General features: G+C 38.2%; 1 protein-coding gene across 5 annotated transcripts in view; it reads right to left on the bottom strand.

Moving 5' to 3' along the window:
• WDR93 (WD repeat domain 93) overlaps positions 1 to 13,913 on the bottom strand; it is a 50,260-nt gene that overhangs the window by 35,357 nt on the left and 990 nt on the right. For 2 of the 5 annotated variants that reach the window (XM_082388356.1, XM_082388359.1), the window contains exons 1-4: positions 6,962 to 11,617; positions 5,716 to 6,060; positions 4,898 to 5,090; positions 2,975 to 3,039 (exon numbers count right to left, since the gene is read on the bottom strand). In XM_082388356.1, coding sequence (XP_082244482.1) covers positions 2,975 to 3,039; positions 4,898 to 5,090; positions 5,716 to 6,042 — 585 coding nt within the window. In that variant the 5' untranslated portion in view covers positions 6,043 to 6,060; positions 6,962 to 11,617. The other 3 variants (XM_082388358.1, XM_082388357.1, XM_082388360.1) reach the window with 3 other exon arrangements.

Raw genomic sequence — 13,913 nt, 5'->3', positions numbered from 1 at the left:
GGATTCTTAACCACTGTGCCACCAGGGAAGTCCCTAATAGCATCTTTTGACGAGCATAAGTTTAAAATTTTTTAGCAGCTTTATTAGGGATGTGATAACATAATAAACTGCATGTTTAAAGTGTACAATTTGATTAGTTTAGACATGTATATCCCTTGAAACCAGCACCACAATCAAGAAAGTGGACATATCCATCACTGCCAAAAGTTTCCTCCTGCCCCTTTGTAAGCTTTCCCTCCACCCCTCTCCCAACTCACCCCAGGCAAAAACTGGTGTTTCCTGTCACTAGATTAGTTTGTATTTTCTAGAATTTTACATAAATGCAATCGTACAGTATGTATGTATGCTTTTTTGTTTCTCTTCTTTCACTCAGCATGTTTATTCTGAGATGTAGCCATGTTGTTATGTGCACCCTTTTTACTGCTGAGCAGTATGTACCACGATTTGCTTTTCCATTCACCTGTTGATGGGTGTTGAGTGGTTTCTGGTTTCTGGCTATTACAAAGAAAGCTGCTGTGAACATTCATGTACATGTCTTTGTATGGAGATATGCTTTCATTTCTCCTGGGTAAATGTCTAGGAGCGGAACGGCCACATCATATGGTAGGTGTATGTTTAACTTTTTTAAAAAACTGCCAAAGTGGTTGTGGCACTATGTTTTACCACCAGCAGTGAATGAGAGTTCCAGCTGTTCCATAGCTCTGCCAACACTTGGTGTGGTCAGTCTTTTCAATTTTAGGCATTCTAATACATGTGCAGTGATAGCTCATGACTTTAATTTGCATTTCCCTAATGACTAATGATGGTGAACATCTTATTTACCCTCTCTATATATTCTTTAGTAAACTGTCCTTTTTTCCCCAAGACATTTGCTCATTTTAAAAAACTGGGTTGTTTTCTTACTTTTGAGTTTTGAGTTTTGAGAGTTCTTCATATGTTCTGGATACAAGTTCTTTATCAGATATGTGACTTGCAATTATTTGCTCCCAGTCTATGACTTGCCTTTTTATTCTTTTAACAATGTCTTTTGCAAAACAGAAGGTTTTAGGGTTTTTTTTAAAAAATAAATTTATTTATTTTATTTATTTATTTTTGGCTGTGTGGGGTCTTTGTTGCTGTGTGTGGGCTTTCTCTAGTTGCGGTGAGTGTGGGCTACTCTTCGTTGAGGTGCGCAGGCTTCTCATTGAGGTGGATTCTCATTGTGGAGCACGGGCTCTAGGCGTGGGACTTCAGTAGTTGCAGCACGCAGGCTCAGTAGTTGTGGCTCACGACTCTAGAGCGCAGGCTCAGTAGTTGTGGCACACGGGCTTAGTTGCTCCACGGCATGTGGGATCTTCCTGGACCAGGGGTCAAACCTGTGTCCCCTGCATTGGCAGGTGGGTTCTTAACCACTGTGCCACCAGGGAAGCCCAGAAGGTTTTAGTTTTGATGAAGTCTAATCTATCAATTTTTTTCTTGTATGGAATGTGGTTTTGGTGTTGTAGTTAAAAAATCTTTGCCTAACTCAAGGTCACGAAGACTTCCTCCTATGTTTTCTTCTAGAGGTTTTTTTTTTTGTTTTTAATTATTAGCACCTTTAATTATTATTTATTTATTTATTTATTTTTGGCTGTGTTGGGTCTTCGTTTCTTGTGCGAGGGCTCCCTCCAGCTGCGGCAAGCGGGGGCCACTCTTCATCGCGGTGCGCGGGCCTCTCACTGTCCCGGCCTCTCTTGTTGCGGAGCACAGGCTCCAGACGCGCAGGCTCATGGGCCTAGTTGCTACGCGGCATGTGGGGTCTTCCCAGACCAGGGCTCGAACCCGTGTCCCCTGCATTGGCAGGCAGATTCTCAACCACTGCGCCACCAGGGAAGCCCTAGAGGTTTTATAGTTTTAGATTTTTCATATAGATATATGACCATTTTGAGTTAATTTTTGTATATGGCATGAGGAATTAAAAGTATCTAATTTCGATGAAGTCCAATTTTAGTTGTTTTCTTTTATGGATAGTGCCTTTTATGTCCTAAGAAATCTTTGCCTGCCCCAAGGTTGCAAAAAACATTTCCTGTGTTTTCTTCAAAAAGGATAATGTTTTTAGCCTTTACATTTAGGTCTATAATCCATCTCAAATTAATTTTTATATATGATGTGAGGTAGGGTTGAGGTTCATTTTCCCCCATTTGTTTATCCAGCATTCCAGCATCATTTGTTGAAAATACTTTCTTTTTCCCACTGAATTGCTTTGGTGCCCATCAATAGTATTTTTTATAAAACAAACTACAATTAAAAATATACTCTGAGCAATACAGCCTCTTTTTTGGATTAATTAATTAAAAAAATAAAAAGAACCTATAGTATGCAGGCAATGTACTAGGAACAAGAAATATACGGTGAATAAGCCATGTCCTCTGCCCTCAAGGAACTTACATCCAGGAGAAGAAGCAGTCATATAAACAAATAAGTGTGGAGGGTAGAGAAAACACTGATAGAAATTCTTTCCTATATGGTGGTGGCACAGAGGAGGGAGGGATCAACTCCTCTTGGGTATACCAGGGAAAGCATCTCAGAGGAGGGGATATTTGAGCTGGTCTTGAAGAATGAGAGAAATTTAAGAGGTACACACAGTAGGTAGGGAGACAAGGAGAGCCTTCTATGCAAAGGGAACAGCATGGACAAGGGAACAGGATGTGAAGCAGCCTGGAAAATTTAGGGACTGGTAAGTAGTTATTAGACATGTTGGTCTGGTGCTCAATCTGGACCGGAGTTCCTTAGTAATTTTCTTCTCTTGACAACCGGGAAAATGAATCCAAGGCATTCAGTATGTACCCTCTGATGGTGAGGGATCTTTTAATTGGATATTTTGGAGGAGGCTCTCTGGCCAGGGAGGTCTCTATTTCTTTCTACTCTAGGATGGCTGTCATTGCCTCCATGTTAAAAGTAAACTTGATTTGCTACAGCTTTTGGCCCAGCTACAGATGAAAGAACATGAGCTTACCGCTTCATTGATGGCTTTGATGAGGTAAAGACCATCCTTATAAAAATAAAATAGTCTAATGATACCTGAAACAGAAAAATAAGTAAGAATGAAAGACAGGCAGGTGAACCGAAGAAAAGTTTAAATTTTATATTTGACTTTCTGAGATATCATGATAAACTCATGCATTATTAGGCTTCCTCCCCGGCTCCTCCAATGCCCATGATCATCTTGGACTCCTTGCCTTCTTCCACCCCTCACTTGAAATGTTCAAGTTATTCTCCCTCTTGGGTCATCTCGGTCTACACTGGCCCTACCCTCTTCTTCTAGAATCCTCTTGTAAGCACTTCGGCCACACCAATCCACTCGTGATTTCTATTCATCTGTTTTAGCACATCATCCCATAGTGTTTCACATTGTTATCCAACTGCTTCCTGTGAGTGTTTTTTATTCCTCGAGTGAGTTCACAGATCCTCTGAGGGAAAGGATCACATCTTACTCTTCTATGTGCCTCATTTCTCACAGCCCAACAAGCTCCTCATGCAGTTAATTTTGTTGATACAATAAGTAATTTTGTCATTCTCATTCTCATTTAACCTAAGGGCTCTAGTATGTGATCATCATCCACCATGACTTCTTGCCTCTTTCTTTAGGTGCCTCCCAGACACTCATAACCTGCCCTTACAGCCATAATACCGACCTTGCAGAGGTATCTGGATCACTGTGGGTGAAAGTCTAACTCAACCCAATAAACATTCATGGGGTATCTGCTCCATGACCACAAATGTGCTAGGGGCAACCAAGGCAGTCTCTGCCCTCAAATTCATCACATTGAAAATCACACAGACAGGAAACTAACTAGATATAATGCAGTGTGATAAATGCAGTCCTATCTTTACACCAAACTCCTCCTGAGTATCAACATTCCCACTCCAGGTGCCTCAAATATGTGCATGCTCAAATGGAATTTCTCAACTCACAGACCCCTGAAATCTTATTCTCCTAAAATTGCTTATCAAGTAATGGCATCATCATCCACCCCATTATCTAAGGAGGAAAGGAGTCATTTTTTTTCACTTACCCTCACATACCGCCCTACTCCCTGACCCCATACGTATATTCCATTACTCACCAAGTTTTTCCACTATATTTTCCTTTTCATTTTTTTAAGCTTTTTATTTTGAACTAGTTTTAGACTTAGAGAAAAATTGCAAAAATAGTACAAAGAGTTCCCTTATAATCCCTCACCTCATTTCCCCTAATGTTAACATCTTACAGAACTACAGTACAATTTTCTTTTCATTTTAACAGCCCCTGCCTTGGTTCAGACCTTCCTAATTTCTCTCCTAAATGAATGCACTAGCTCCTCCTGGTCTCTCTACCTCTCCATTTGACTTTTGCAAACTCCTATCAGGGTGCTCTTCCTAAAATGCCAGTTGGGTCAGGTCACTCTCCTGCAGACACGTATCTTCCAGGACACTGTCCATAGTTCTCTATACTATGGTCCCCATGCCTGGGTCATCCTCAGGCTGAGGAAGAAAAGCAAGCCTGGCTTAAATGAGCAGCAGGATTGCTGAGTGCTGGAAAGGATGTGGACTCTGGGCCCACACTGCCTGGTTCAAATCCTGCCTGTGCCACTTACTTTCTGCATTACCTCAAGTAGGTTATTTAACCTCCATGCCTCAGTTGCCTCTTCTGAAAAACAAGAATAATAAACTGTATTTACCTACTAAGGCTATTGTGACGGTGAAATGGGCCAACATGTGTGAAATGTTAGAATAGTGCCTGGCACACCATACTGTCCTGCAGATGTTAGTTAATACTACATGACCAGGAAGAACTCTCCAGGTCTGGCCCCTCCCATGCCTGGAAAGGAGATTAAGTTGAACAACAGTCTACAGGTACCTATAAATTAGGCTAAAAAGGAAGATGAAGAACGTGTACCCATTTCATCCACAGAAGCAATAAGTATTTCACTCCCCAAATCTGTGGCCCAGATGGAAGTGACATCAACCTTAAGTTTCTCCCAAACATATATTCGTTTAGCACTGTACAGATTATGGATGGAGAATCCTTTGGTTCCTCCAATAAACACATAGTCTTGGGAAACAGCCATACAATTTGGCATTTTGTTGAGCTGGGAAAAGAAAAACATAGAAAAAAGGAATGATTTTTTCAGTTATCGCCATCTGCAAGTAATATGAGCTAACTTTTCAAAGAGGGAAGCAGGTCCCTCCTAGTTATAGTATCATGTCCAAACACAGTGCCCATCTAAATATCTTGCCCAAACATCAAGAAAGTCATAGCATTCTACTCTTAGGGGAAAGGGGCCAGAGAAAACAAAGAAGTTGAGAATAAATGCTCATTCACAACACTAAGCGTGACCACAGGCCCTGTGGTGAGTGGACCACTGGCCCCATTCCCTTCACTTTATTCATCTACAACACTGGTAAGAGCTATAACTGACACACTGGCAGATTTTCAACCATCAAGCAAGGGAGTGATTAATACGCTCTGAAAGATTTTTAAATAACAATAGGATGTAAAAGATACATCTGTATAATCTTCAATTAACCAGAACACCCATTTCCCCAGGCAATTACTAGATCTATTTTAATCAACACCAGCATGCCTATAATCTTTCAAAAATGCACTGTCCTATTGAATGAAGGTTCCTGGTAGTAATTCCTTCCCTGGATCAGGTGTTATCATTTATTAACACTCAATTCAGAAACAAGGCCGCCTTGTCAGCCGCTCCATACCTTGCTTTCTAGAAGTGGAGGGTAGATGGTGGGCTGGATGCGGCTGAGCTCAGCTTTCCTCGATGCTTCCCTCTCCTCAATAATTTCCCACGAGTGGTCAAACAGAAAGTTCACTAGCTTGTTGATCATTCGATAAGGCTGAGGTAGGGAATCCTGCTCTTGATCTGGACCCTTGAAGACCCAGTCCTCTTCATCATCCTTAGACCAGTCCTCCTCTGTAGGGGACGGCACCTCCAGTGTCCCCTTTCGTGTTAAAGTGGGCAGCTTCAGCTTCTGGGCTCGACTTCCTTTGGAAGATGTCATCACAGAAGGTGGTGCTGGAAACATCTATGAAATTCTGCAAAACTGATCAAGGAAGTAAGCCAAGGTACTTTGAGAAAAAGGGGAAGTTATCATAAGACAGCCCATCATCCTCCTTAGCATATTAGCCTATGGGAACTATTTATTCTAGAGATTGGCATCTTCCTTATTGCCACATTTCTAAGATATGCTCTTCATATTAATAAGGGTATTAGCAGAGACAGGTATTGACTATTCACATCTTCCAGACCAGCTCAAGACGATGTGCCCTATGACAAAAGGAAAGGAATTTGGCACCCTGTTGCCTTTCTTCACCTCCTGATAAGACAGTGGCTGTCTTTCTGTCCCAAATAGAATACACCCTTTCTCCTACAACTTGTGCCTTCTCCTGGCTCTTCCATCTCTGCAAATGGTTGTGCTGAAGCTAGCTGGGTAGGGAGCAACAACTTCTCCAGTTCCTTTTCCCTCCCCTCCAATCAGATGCAGCTCAAGCATTATCCAATCCTTGCTGTACAATTTGTTCCTTCCTCTCTACTCCCCCTGCTCCCATCGAGGAGCTCTGTAGGCACAGTGCCCAGAGCCTATAAGATTTTTCAAGGGCCTGCAGAAATGTTTGATACTTGAAAAAATACTGACTAAAAAAAACCCCCACAAAATCAAAATAATTAAATATTTACAAAAGTATTTACAACTTATCAACTCCACTCTGTGTGTGCATAATGTTTAAGTCTATAAGAAAAGAACAAGCAACCTATACTTTATAAAACTCAAAACTGTACAATATAAAAAGATTTTCAAATATTACAGTTTAAAAAAGGCATTTAATGTGGAACATGGGGTACATTTTAAGATGCTTAGTAGGTAGTGGCATAGGGTCTTACACTGTCGGAGTACCCTGGGGCCATGGAAGTCTTATAAAGGCCCTGCTGCCATCATCTTTTCTCACCTGCTAGAGTACATTTGTGATGTTTCCAGTGCAAAGTGAGGAGAGACTATCTGGGTCTGAGTCTGAAAAGAAAGAATCACCTGAAATTATCAGTGGGAACAGTAAGCTGAGCTCACACAGGGCCAGGAATAATGCCTGTTTCCATCAGTGAGAACGGAAAACCTCATAATTCACAAATATTGGGTTAGAGTACTCCGAAGAGCATAGCCAAGTAGTGGGAAAATTAACCCTAGAATAAACGCTGCTCTAGTATTGCCCACCAAATCTTGGAAGTCAGAAGATCAAACTTACTACGTAACTTAACTACATACCAGAACAAACTCAAGAATATTTATAGGAATACAAGTATGAAACTGAGCCCCCCTCAAACCAAGTTCCCTTACTGAGTTTGTGATTAATCTATCCAAAACTTTATTCCCTTGCTTGTCTCCTCTGACCTCAATCCCTTTCTTGTCCTCTCTGACCTCAGTCTTGTGCTAATTGGACACTAATAAACCAGAACAGATGACTAAGATTGCAGTTGTTGACAACATCATAAATGTACTAAAATTGCTGTTATAGATATCATCATTAACATATAAACTCAGCTTGTTTCTCTAGGGCAAGATGAACTCACAGACCCCCGAGCCATGGACCACCTGGCCAGAGAATCATAAACCAGAGACATCCTGTCTCCCGAAACCCTGATTAAGAAATGTCACAAGATGATGATTAAACCCAGTTTCCTTGTTCTTCCCCTTTAAAATATCCCTATCTCAAAGACCACTCCCTTGCTTGGTACCCTGCAATAAACCCTTACTTTGCTGCAAACACCCGCTGTCAGAGTTTGACTTTCTACGCCACAGGCACATAAGCCCTTGCTTGGTTACAAAAGTATCCAGCATCCAATGAAGTAAAATTCACAATGTCTAACATCCAATTAAAAAAATCACCTCAAATGCAGAAAGGCAAGAAGACACAAGCCATAATAAAAACTCAGTCAATTGAAGCTGACTCATAATCAACACAGAACATTAGAATTAGCAGATATATAATTCTAGTATATATCTAGATTAGTATATTCCACATGTTCAAAAATCAAGAGGAAATGCTGAACATGTTACGTAGAGATGTGGAAGATGTTTAAAAAAAAACCCCAACCTGAACTTTTAAGGATGAAAACTATTGATATAATGTCTGCAATGAAAATATACACTGGATTAGATTAATAACAAGATTTCAGAGCAAAACAGATTAGATGGGCCAAAAAAAAGAAGAGTGAATTTGAAAACATAGCGATAGAAACAAAATGAAAGAAAAAGAAAAATTTTTTGAAAAAAAATGAAGACAGTGAGGTGTAGGATAACTTGAAGTAGCCTAGTATAAGTGTGATTGAAATCCCCAAAGGAGGGAAGAGATCAAAAAAAGCTGTAGAAATAATGAACAAAAATTTTCAAATTTTGATGAAAACTATAAACCAACAGATTTAAGAAGAAAAATCCTAGCAAATTAAACATGAAGAAATTTATACCAAGGCACATCATGATCAAACTGCTCAAAACTAGTGTGATAAAGACAAAATCTGAAATGCAGCCAGAGATAGAAAGGCATGCATAGAGGAACAAAGTAAAGGACAAGAGATTTCCTGAAGGAAACAGCAGAAGCGAGAAGACAGTGAAGCAACATCTTAAAAGTACTGACAGCAAAAAATTTGTCAATTAAGAATTCCAGGCCAAAAAGCGTATCTTTCAATAAATGAAGGTGAAGGAATTCCCTGGCTGTCCAGTGGTTAGGACTCTGTGCTTTCACTGCCGAGGGCCCGGGTTCAATCACTGGTTGGGGAACTAAGATCCTGCAAGCTGTGAGGCCAAACAAACAAACACACAAACATAAATAAATAAATAAATAAATGAAGGTGAAATAAAGAATATTTAGACATACAAAACCTGAAAGAACTCATCAGCAGCAGACCAGCATTATAAGAAATAATGTTAAAGGAAGGCCTTCAGGCAGAAGAAAAATGGCATCAGAGAGAAACGTGAATCTACACAAAGGAATGAAAAGCACTGGATGATAGCTATGTAGGTAAATATAAAAGACTTTCTCTTACTATTTAAATTCCTTTAAAAGATATCTAAAATGTTTAAACAAAAATAATAATGTAGTGTGGGGTTAATAACATATGTAGAAGAAAAATATATGACAATAATAGTACAAAGGCTAGGAGGGGAGAAACAGTAGTATACCGATATCACTTGAAGGTAGACTATGATAAGTTAAAGATGCATACTATAAACCCTAAAGCAACCACTAAAGTAATAAAACAAAGAGTTATAGCTAATAAGCCAACAAAAGAGGAAAAATGGAGTCTTAAAAATGTAAAAAAGAGGAAAAAGGGCAAAAAACTGATGAGACAAATAGGAAACCCTAACATATCAATAATCATATCAAATGTAAATAGTCTAAAGACTCCAGTCAAAAAATAGAAATTGTCAGATTAGTTAAAGGAGAAAGACTCATATATGCTGCCCACCAAAAATCCACTTTAAATGTAAAGACACATACAGGTTAAAACTAAAAGAGTAGAAATAGATGTACCACGTTAACACTAAGGAAAGCTGGAGTCGCTATATTAATATCATATGTAGAACATTTCAGAGCAAAGAATATTACCTGGGATAAAGAGGTATGTTTTATAATAATAAAGGGGTCGATTCATCAAGAAGACATAACAGTCCTAAATGTTAATGAACCTAATAACAGAGCTTTGAAATCCATGAAGCAAAACTGATAGAATTTCAATGAGAAATAGACAAATCCACAATTATAGTCAGAGATTTCAATACCCTCTCTCAATAATTTATAGAACATGTAGACAAAGAAATCAGCAAGGATACAGAAAACTTGAACACTATTAACGAATTTGATCTGACTGACAGTTGTAGAACACTCTACCCAACAACAGCAGGATACAAATTCTTTTTTAAGTACACTTGAAACATTTATCAAGAAAAATCATATTCTGGGCCATAAACAAGTCTTAATAAATTTGTAAGTACTCAAGTCATACAAATTATGTTCTCTGATCATACAGAAATTATTTTAGAAATCAATAACAGATATTTAGAAGTATACAAAACCTCAAAATATTAGAAAATATTTCTTAATAACTTATCAATCACTACTACATACCTACTACAATGGCTCAAACTTTTAAAAAAATATTAACAGTATGAAATACTTGTGAAGATGCAGAGCAATCGGACTGTCATACATGGATGGCTGTTAGGAATGCAAAGTGATACCACCACTCTGGAAAAGAGTTTGGCAGTGTCTTATAAAGTTGAACATATATTAATCATATGACCCAGCAATACCACCCCTGAGTATCTACTGTAAGAGTATGAAAACTTGAGGGCACAAAAAAGCCTATACACAAAGTGTTTATAGCAGTTCTATTTATAATTACCCCAAACGGGAAACAATCCAAATGTCCTTCACCAGGTGAATAGACAAACCAACTGTGTTATATCCACATAATGGAATACCACTCAGTAATAAAAAGGGGAGAACTACTGATACATACAGAAACATGGATAAATCTCAAAGGCATTATGCTGAATAAAAGAAACCAGTCTAAAAATTTATGTGCAGTGATTCCATTTATAAGGCATTCTTGAAAATCAAAATGAGTAATGGAGAACAGATCAGTGGTTGGCAGGAGTTATAAGTGGAGGGATGATGTTATTTAATGTTATTTAAAAAGGACAGCATGAGGGAATTTTTTTGGGTGGTGTGGGACTGTTTTATCTAGACTGGAAAGAACTATGTAAAGCTGTCTTTATTTATAATCAGACAATATGATTATCTATAGAGAAAACCTGATGTAATCTTTTTTAAAAAATCTACTAGAACTAATAAATGAGGTTAGCAAGGTTGCAGGATAAAAGTTCAATATACAAAAACCTCCTATATTTCTACATACTGACAACAAGCAATAAAAAGTTGAAATTAAAAATGCTATTTATTATACTATTTATAATAGTATAAAAATATGAAATACTTAAGGTTAAATTTGACAAAAGATGTACAAGGCCTGTACCCTGAAAGCTGTAAAATACCGCTAAGAGAAGACCTAAATAAATGGAGCGAGAGAGACCTTACTCATGGGTTGGAAGATTCAACTTTTTTAGGATGTCAATTCTCCCCAAATTGATTTATAAAATCAAAGCAATCCCTATGATAATCCCAGTTGGCATTTTTTTTTTTTAGAAATTAAGAAGCTGATGTTATACTTCATATGAAAATGCAAAGTACCTAGAATAGCCAAGATAACTTAGAAAAAGAAAGAATTAGAGGACCATCACTACCTACTTCAAGACTTACAAAGCCAGAGTAATCAAGACAGTGTGGTATTGGCATCAAAAAAGACAAAAAGACAACAAATAACAAGTGTTGGCGAGGATGTGGAGAAAAGGGAACCCTCATGCACTCTTGGTGGGAATGTAAATTGGTGAAGTCACTACAGAAAATAGTATGGAAGTTCCTCAAAAAATTAAAAATAGAACTACCATATGATCCAGTAATTCCACTTCTGGATATTTTCCCAAAGAAAACAAAACAAAACAAAAACTATTTTGAAAAGATATATGCACCCTATGTTCATTGCAGCATTATTCACATAGCCAAGATATGGAAGCAACCTAAGTCCCCACTGACAGATGAATGGATAAAGAAGATGTGATATACACAATGGAATATTAGCCATAAAAAAGAATAAAACCTTGCCATTTGCAACAACAGGTATGGACCTAGAGGGTACCATGCTAAGTGAAGTAAGTCAGACAGAGAAAGACAAATACTGTGTGATTTCACTTATATGTGGAATCTAAAAAACAAGACAAGTGAACAAACAAAACAAAAAAAAACCAAAAAAAGAGTCATAGATACAGAGAACAAACAGGTGGCTGCCAGAAGGGACGGGGGTGGGAGGATAAGTGAAATAGGTGAGGGAAATGAAGAGGTAAACACACACAAAAAAGACAAATAGATCAATGAAACTGAATAGAGAATACAGAATTAGACCCACACAGATATGGACAGTTTATTTTTGACAAAGGTGCAAAGATAATTCAGTGGAAAAAGGATAATCCTTTTAATAAATAATGCTGCCTCAGTTAGATATCCATATGGGAAAAAAAGAACTCCAATCCATACCTTGCACTATATACAAAAATTAATTCAAAGGAGATCACAGGCCTAAATATAAAACTTAAAACTATAAAACTTATAGAAGAAAACTCAGGAGAAAACCTTTGCAATCTTCAGTTAGACAAAGATTCCTTAGATACGACATTAAAGCACAATCTATAAGAACAAATTGATAATTTAAACCTTTCAAAAATAAACTTATGCTCTACAAAAGACACTTAAGAGAATAAAAGGTAGCCCAAAGACTGGGAGAAAATATTTGTAGGTCATATATGTAATAAAGTGCTTGTGTTCAGAATATTTTGAAAACTCTTAAAACTCAGTAATAAGAAAATGACGCAATTTTTAAGAATGGAAAAAAGATTTGCATTGACACTTAACCAAAGAAGATACACATAAGGCAAACAGGCATATTAAAAGATGTTCAACATGGTCAATCATCAGAGAAATGCAAATTATAATTACACATGTATTAGAAAGCCTGAAGTTAGAAAGATAGACCGTAACAAGTGTTGTTGAGGATGAGGAGAAGCTGGAACTCTTCCACCTGCTGCTGAGAAAGTAAAATAGTACAGTGTAGAAAACAGTTTAGCAATTTCTTAAAAAGTTAAGTTTACACCTACCACAGTAGCCAGTCATTCTACTCCTAGGTGTGATATAAGGGAACCGAAATCATATGTCCAAACATAGACTTGTAAATGAACATTCATTACAGCTCTACTTGTAGGAGCTCCAAACTGGAAACAACCCAAATGTTTATTGTAGGTGAATAGATAAACTCCTACATAGTCACATCCCATATTCAGTGGGAACACGAAATAGTAGAGTCACTTTGGAAAACAGCTTGGCACTTTCTTACAAAGCTGAATGTACACTTAACGTGATTCAGCAATCCCATTCCTACATATTTATGCAAGAAAAATTAAAACATGTTTCATATGAAAATCTGTGCTTAAACATTTATAGCAGCTTTATAATTGCCTCAAACTGGAAACAACACAAATGTATTTCAGTGGATAAAGAGATAACAAAGTATGGTACATCCATACAATGGAATACCACTCAGCAATAAAAATGTACAAACTACTGACATACACAACATAGATGAAACTCAAATGCATTATGCTAATTGAAAGAAATCAGAAAATGCTACATACTAAATGATTCAATTTATGATACAGTGGAAAAGGCAGACTTGTAGGTATAGAAAACAAACTATATAAATCTGTGTTTAGGAGCACCCTGTGCTCACCTCTATCATCTAACGCATCACTGTGTTGTACTTTCCCGTTTTTCTTGTGTCCCTCATTAATCTATTGCCCTTGGCCTAGAGCTTAGCACTGTGGTTGGTACAGTGCTACCACTGAAATTCTTATTGCTTGCAGTATTGCCCTGCTCTGGGACATGAATTAAGAGAATACTTCTGGCTCTCTTCCAGGCACTCCCCTCTGCAAAGGATGAGTAATTCGTGGGGTAAAGAGGCTATCCCCACCCAAAGCCTAGACTGCCCCTCTTCTGGAGTCTAGACCATGTTCAGGGTGCCTGTACCCCTGGAATTTACTGCCCAAACAATGCCAGGTTCTGCATGAGCCTCTTTCCCAGCTTTCTCTGGAGGGCAGAGAAATGGGTGCTAATATGGGCACCCCTAGACCTGAAAGGTGGACAAGGCATGGCGCTTTGCAGGATAATGGGCAGAACTTGCATGTGGCTTGGCGTATCCACACTATGTATGCAAGGCCCCTCTCAGTGATGTAAGTGGGAG

The sequence above is a fragment of the Balaenoptera borealis genome, assembly GCF_965194805.1.
Source record: "Balaenoptera borealis genome assembly, chromosome: 3".
NCBI lineage: Eukaryota > Metazoa > Chordata > Mammalia > Artiodactyla > Balaenopteridae > Balaenoptera > Balaenoptera borealis.
This window is presented reverse-complemented; position numbering and strand designations above follow the sequence as displayed.